This window comes from Ips typographus, linkage group LG3 (genome assembly GCF_016097725.1).
Source record: "Ips typographus isolate SLU linkage group LG3, UJ_Ityp_2.0, whole genome shotgun sequence".
NCBI classification, from domain to species: Eukaryota; Metazoa; Arthropoda; class Insecta; order Coleoptera; family Curculionidae; genus Ips; species Ips typographus.
The window spans coordinates 3,759,307-3,766,477 of record NC_138424.1 but is presented as its reverse complement, the minus strand read 5'-3'; the positions used below and the strand labels follow the sequence as shown (position 1 = coordinate 3,766,477).

Sequence of the window (7,171 nt, the reverse complement as noted above, 5' to 3'; positions counted from 1 at the left end):
TTAATTGCGTGGGCGTTTTGAACGTTAAAAAGACGGGCGTGTGCACGCTCTTCTCACGGTAAATCATTAAATTGCAAGAACGAAAACATTTTCTTATAAAAGGCGCCCATTTAACATTCAGGTCGGGGCGGGAAAAATCCAATAGTCTTAATAACGCCCATAAATCTCGGGTTCGTTCCAGGCGCCCATACGCTCTTTTAGGTGTATCATTTTTTATTTCCTTGGTATTTGTATATTGTTTCTTTCCCGTCCTTTGTCTGTTTTCTTTCACTTTCGCACTAAACACCTGGTAAAAATTATCGTCTCTGAGAGAGAGGTCCATAAAGCAACATACATTAGATTGAGTTAACGTAAGGTTTTTGGTATGTTTGTATTTGATCAGAATACAGAAAACCGCAACTAATCATAAACACAAGCAATTATTCTTCTAAATCCTTACCACATATTGGAAATGTAATTACGTCGTTTAATGCAAAATTTGTTTGTAAACACACCTTACAATAACCTAAATGAATTCAGGAGTGAATTACAGAAAAGAACTAGTTTCAGCATTAGCATTTATAGTGTTTAATAAAAAGCAGTAAATTCAAATTAGGTGCTCGGCTTTCAGTGGTTTTATTCAATTTTAATAACTAACGCAGAATGACTTTTGGAACTGGAAAAAGTCCAAAAGCTGCAGTTTTTATTTCTTGGATTTGGCAAAACGGATATCAGTTCAGTCAGACAAAAAGTTTCTATAATCATCTAAAGTTTTCTTTGATTCTTACTAAAATCAGTAAATCGAGTTAAGAAAATTCGACTTGGAGCATCCCAAAAGAGTGACTTTGGAAGGGTATAAACCCTCAGGATTAGATTGTAACGAGGTACTTGATTTATCGTTATACTTAGCTGATTTGTGTACGACGCTAGTAACGCCTCGTTGCGCTCGCGTTCTATTTATATACACATTTAATTATTTTAGTAAATTAAATTGGTCCCAGAGCCTGACACCGTGTTTTACCGAGCCTGGGACAATAACAAGGCTTCCGCAGCCGGATTAATCTCATTAAGAATGGATACAGGTTACTTATGCGATGACGTGTCGGGAATTATTCATTGTGCGGCCTGTCTTTCGCAGACTAATCTCCAGAAGGATTTCATCTATTGTTATTTAAACTTTTCGCTTTAAGAGTGCGAAAAAAATGGAACTTGTATGCTTTCAGGCTAGTTTTACTTCCACCAAGACGTTTTTCATCTTTAAGCCTAAACAAGGTTAGGCCTTTGGTATAAATATGCCCTTTGCTCTGCATTGGAACCCTTCTAGAACAAAGTAAAAAATTGTTACAAAAAATAGTATTTTTCTAATTTTGGCATATAAAGTGACACTTTTCAAAACTGATTAGAGTGACAAAACGTTTTACTTTATGTAACTAGTTACATACATAAAGTATCACTTTATGTAACTAGTTATGAAAAGTTCATTTCATCACTCCCTGTTTTTATGCATTTCCGTAGAAACATATGGGCGATATCCATCATAACATGTCGTTGTCACTGTTTATACAAGGTGCTATGAAAGTGAATATTTGTGTTAAATCACTTTAAAAGATGGTTTTTACCGCTTTTTGGTCAAAATTAGAAAAAAATATGTATGCAACACGTTTCGACGACCTTACCAAAGGCTCCGGGACTTGATTGACCTGCCGGGGAACATAACAACGACAGGTACAACATCAATTTGGAACACAGTAAGGGATCCAATTCTTGAAATGAGATCGGATTACATGTGTCCTAAATATCACATTCAGAGGAAATTTGAGGTAATACTGGATCAAAAATTCTGGGTAAATAATGCGAAAAAACTGACCCAGGACTGTCTAATATGGTTCACAGATGGATCTAGACAGGAAAGGGGAAGTGGTGCAGGAGTTTATGGCGAGAGACCTAAGGTAAGCATCAGCATACCACTAGGAAAACACGCCACAGTTTTTCAAACGGAAATATATGCTCTGTTATGGTGCATAGAAGAAAACATTAGAAGGACTTACAAAAATAAGCAAATTCTAATAATAACTGACAGCCAGGCGGCCTTGAAAGCACTGCTTACGTGCAAAACATCGTCAAGACTGGTAGATGAGTGTCTACAGAGAATTACGGAACTGGCAGAACATAACAGGGTAAAACTTGTATGGGTACCAGGTCACTCAGGCATTCCTGGAAATGAAAAAGCAGATGAACTTGCCAGGCAAGGCTCAAATGCAAACATGATTGGACCAGAACCATCTGTAGGCATACCTAGATGCTCAACAAGACGGGTCACTGGAGAATGGATCAACACAAAACACCTGGAACGCTGGAAGACGTACCCAGGAAATAAGCATGGGAAGCAAGCTATTGCAGGACCAAATAAAAATAAGGCTCAAGAACTGCTAAAGTACAGCAGGAAAGAACTGAAAGACCTAACAGCGCTTCTCACAGGGCATGGACCTGTGAGACAACACCTGTTCACCATGAAACTATTCGATGATAACCTGGACTGCAGACTATGCGGGGAGGAAATCGAAACGTTTGAACACATCATATGTGAATGTGAAGCACTTGGTCAAAGGCGACAAACAATCTTCGGGAAAACTAAGTTAGTACTGAAAGAGATACAAAGAGCACCAAGCAAGGACCTTCTTCACCTCGTACGGGAAACAGGGATAATGGACTGGTGTAACTAAAGCACCACAAACATGGGGACAGTACAATAAGCCATTAGGCTTACGTGCTATCTGGAGCTGACAGCCGACAGACCCATGGAGAAAGAAAAAAAAAAAAAAAAAAAAAACACGTTTCGAAAATGTTTTATTGTGTAAATCATTCAAATTGTAGGACCTCGCTGCGCTCGCCCTACAAAAATTCATTCGTTACACAAAATCGATCTTTTCGTAACTGGTTACATAAATAGCTATTTTCCAATTTTTTAAAGTTATAAATTGCTTATTATACGAACTTGACACCTTCCCCGCCTTTCCCATAACATAATAATCAGTTGTAAAACACCGATTTCTAAAACAAAGTTTAACATTTTGATGGCAAAACTGTCTGTCCCCAATAATATCACTCACAAAATCGTAAAGCCACCTGGTTAAAAACAAAAATCAATGTCATCCATTAGGGTGGCAAATGACAGCAAAAAACAAAAAAATTGCCAGAGAAACCGACCTCAATCGATAACAAAACGCGTTTCAACTGTCATCGGCATTCTTTTTTGTTTGTGTGTTTTACAAAGGTGCTGACGTAATTAATGTTCTATCCACCCGACATGTAAACGATGATTTCTGGTATCACTGGAAATGAGCAAACAGTGATAAACATTTGTTTATTAAGAGGAAGGAAGAAGTTACTGGACAAAGTTGAACTGAGGAAACCGTAAATTCTAAACGCAATTAACACAAGCCCAACTGAAAACATACAGTCTATTCAGTAATTTTACAAGTCATAACAATCACATAAAAATAGCTCTTTTTCTTGCTCTTCGCATCGGCGTATCTCCTGCTCTTTCATTCCCTTAAGAAGGAAACAATTTGTTTTAACTTGCACAAAACGATTTTACAAACGACCTAATAAATTTCTGGAATTACGATCGTTTGAAAACGATATTTAAACTTACATCGCCATTAATTTTGCACGATTCCAGAAAACTCGCGACTCGCATATTTTTAATTGCAGTAATCTCGGTCGCTTTCCGTCTTTCCATTGTATTTAGGCCTGTTGCAAAATTATCGAGGTCGTTTTTAACTAGTTAGTGTCGACGGATTGGTAACAAATGGCGTTTAAAACAATAAGAGAATCGCGTTATTTAGCCAACAGGTACGGAAAATGGTCATTTTTCGCACGAGACGTTAACCATGTTTGTATGTTACGAAGAAACACTTTATTTTATCAATCTAACAACAAATATTTTTTAATAAAAATACGCTGTTAAATTTTTATCTTTGCACTTCCAACACAGTTTACAACTGAAATTTACAGAATGTTTCATCAATCAGTTTAATTTCAATTTCATAACATCAATCTCTATTTTCACATATTTAGCTTTGACTCTAATTTGTGTCAACGCGTCTTTTAGTTTGTCTGTCTGCCCTAAAATTTGAAGCACTTTTGATGCTTTAATAACTTTTTATTTTTTACTTACTCTAACATCTTCAGTTGCTGCTTGGGCGTTCCCAACTTACCCACAAGTAAACATAAATCAATTTATTTCAGTGACTTATTATTCACCAAGTGACTAAATGGAGTGTATAATAAGAAAAATCTGGCTCATAAACAAAGTTGATTTCTAACTTATCTCGAATTTCACTATTTAGTTTGATCGTTCTTTTGCGTCCGACAAGGGGTAAATTTGAAACATCAGAAAGTTGAAGCCAGTAAAATTTTATGACGCAAAAAAAACAAAGGTCCAGTGTCTGCGGAATGGAACAATATTCGGACCAGTGCTCCCCATTTCACAGAATATTGGGCAGAAGATATGATTTGGTGGATTTATCGCTCTGAAAATAGATCGCCACCATATATCAAACGGAATTGATGCTTTTTAAATAAACTTTTCCGTTTACTGGGGGAAGCTTTTAATCCTCGGAACGTCCTAATTTCGCGCTTATCGCAATATTTACATTCGAACAAAGTTGACGAGTCTCTTTTGAAAGGGTCTCCAAGAAGTTACCCTAAGAATTATGCTTTTGTTTTATTTTAGCCGGATGAGAATAATTAATTAGTCGATTCTTCGCCGTTTTAAGCTCAATTAAACGACAAGGCGTTCAAACGGCACAATAACCTTCCGTTACGGCAATTAAGACTTTCAGACCTCAAGTTTATAAATTGGTCACTGATGGTAAAATATGCGGCTGTGGTTCATGCAGCTAGTTTACGACTACGTAGTTAGATTTTATAGTTCATCACCGTTTATGACTGTTCTTATTACGCCAACTCCGTTATTATCCATCAATCAGATCGATAATAACTTACGACAATTTCAAGGCGACGCCAATCAAAACAATGACAGGAATTCGAAGAACGAATTTTTGCGACGTTAAACTGAAACTCGTTTTGTTACAAGAAGACGGTCAAATTAAGAACTTGAGCAGACGAACCAGCTATAAAATCTTAATGGTTGTATTTACCCTATCGAGAAGCCGGTCTGAAGAACACTAAATTAGTGCCAAAACGTCAGTAAAAGGTATGTTGAGGAATCAATACGGGTGCCCATGTATGGTGGTTTGAATATTAATTTGAGACCATAGGCGTATCGTCAAGTAAACATTCTATTTAAGACAATATTATAAACTGTAGAAAGAAATGTTTTCTATGTAGTGTTGTTGTTGTTTTACCAGTTGTAATATTTACAACATTATTTTTTAAGACTAGAAGTCTAATTGTATAAACCCAGCAGCTAATCTCGAAAAGATGAGTTATTTTGTCTTATTCAACAGCAAATTGAATCTCAAAGATGCACTTTTCCTACTACTTTAGAAAATTTTATAAAAACGCATATTTTTGCGACAGAAAAGATAATCGATGTCGGGTTTGACCTACAAACATCCCATTCAGTCGCAATGGAGATCAATTTGCCCATAAAAGCGAGACGCGGTGCACGGCCGTCTAATTTCATTGGAGAGCACTCCGGAACGCATTATGTTCATTACAGTGTAAAGTGACAGATCGGATGGGCAAATGGATAAAGCCGTACTAATCTGCGAGCGGCACTTCCACCTAAACGCCAACAGAATCCGACAGAAACGCGGATTTTATTTGATTGTTTTCCTCCCGTTCGGTGTGACAAAATTTACCACTTTGTAAAAATAGGTGAAAAACGTCACTGGTATCCTACACGTAGTGCTAAAATTAATAACGGATCGTGCGACTCTTTTGGAGAAAAACCACTCCACTCTAGCTGGCCTTTTTCCTTTGACATTGCAATTTTTAAGGGTTTTCTAAGACCGCTTAATCGTAATTAACTTTCTAGGTCGTTAAATCTATAGCCCCGGATATAAAACGGGAAGAAAAAAAATTGCCACCCCGTTTTTTTATGCCAATGACAGCATCTCATTTATCAGGCTTAAGTTTAACACGACTAGTGAGTAGGTAAATAGTCATAATCGTTGCTCGCCCACACTTTATTGACGCATTCATAATTTATTTCACGTCCGTCAATTAATTATTTGCTAATTTAACGGTCAAATCGAAATAGAGCTTTGTTGCTCTGCAAACCTCGGCTCTCAAATATCAACACGCCTATTTAAACTACTATCATTCATAAATTAATATTTGCAATCGGAAATGCAAATAACGCGTCGCACGGTGCCGCCATGCTTGTTTTGTTATGCAGTTTATCAATATGACTGATGGAAAAGCACATTTATTGCTATATAGAGTAAAACAACATTAAATTTAACTCTACAGAGTTACAATTTGTGGGGTGATTCCTCAAAGAGGGACAATGCTAGGACAGTTAGTAGATGGCCGCATTCGTTTTCAAACCCCATGGAGCGAGCAGAGCGTTTTTGACGTTACGATGACGTAATTTGGCAAAACCATAAATTGACCAATTGTCAAACTACGTCATTGTGACGTCAAAAAAGCTCTGCTCGCTCCATGGAGCCTGAAAACGAATGCGGCCATAGTGCTCTTGAGCAATCTTGAGTTTTTCGACGTTGCCAAAATGACTGAATCAAAGAGTTTTGGCTTTGACAAAGCTGATTTGAATGTAATCTTCAAATTTTTCCGTGTTTTAAACTCTGAAAAACTGACATTTTTTCGGTTTACGAACGTTGAAAATATTTTTTTATTATATTTAACAAAAAATACTACATTTTCAACTGTTTATATATATATATATAAATAATCTTTATTTTCAACAGAAAAAAGGCTATCGACCACTTGGTCTTTCTGCCTATGTTTACAGTGGGATTTTTTTTATAGTTTTATCATACATGTTAACTTATTCTAATTATTTACAATTTATTTACAAAAAAAAAGTAGTCTTAGTTAAAGTGCTCTAGTAGGGTGGCAGTGGGAAAGAGGTAACGGGATTGTCTGGTTGGTCTTGTTATGCACAGTGGGTTTATTATTGTCCAGTTGTTTGGATTATTCTTCCATTTGTTCTGTAGTTGTATAAGTCTGTCTGTTATTTTGGTCATGTTTGTACGTT

General features: G+C 36.6%; 1 protein-coding gene across 1 annotated transcript; it reads left to right on the top strand.

Annotated features, from left to right (window-relative positions):
• Nucleotides 1-1,872: 1,872 nt before the first annotated feature.
• Nucleotides 1,873-2,702, top strand: LOC145725966 (uncharacterized). The gene is made up of 2 exons (XM_081974890.1): nucleotides 1,873-1,928; nucleotides 2,060-2,702. The coding sequence occupies exons 1-2, from the start codon at nucleotides 1,873-1,875 to the stop codon at nucleotides 2,700-2,702; spliced, it is 699 nt and encodes a 232-aa protein (XP_081831016.1).
• The last annotated feature ends 4,469 nt before the right edge of the window (nucleotides 2,703-7,171 follow it).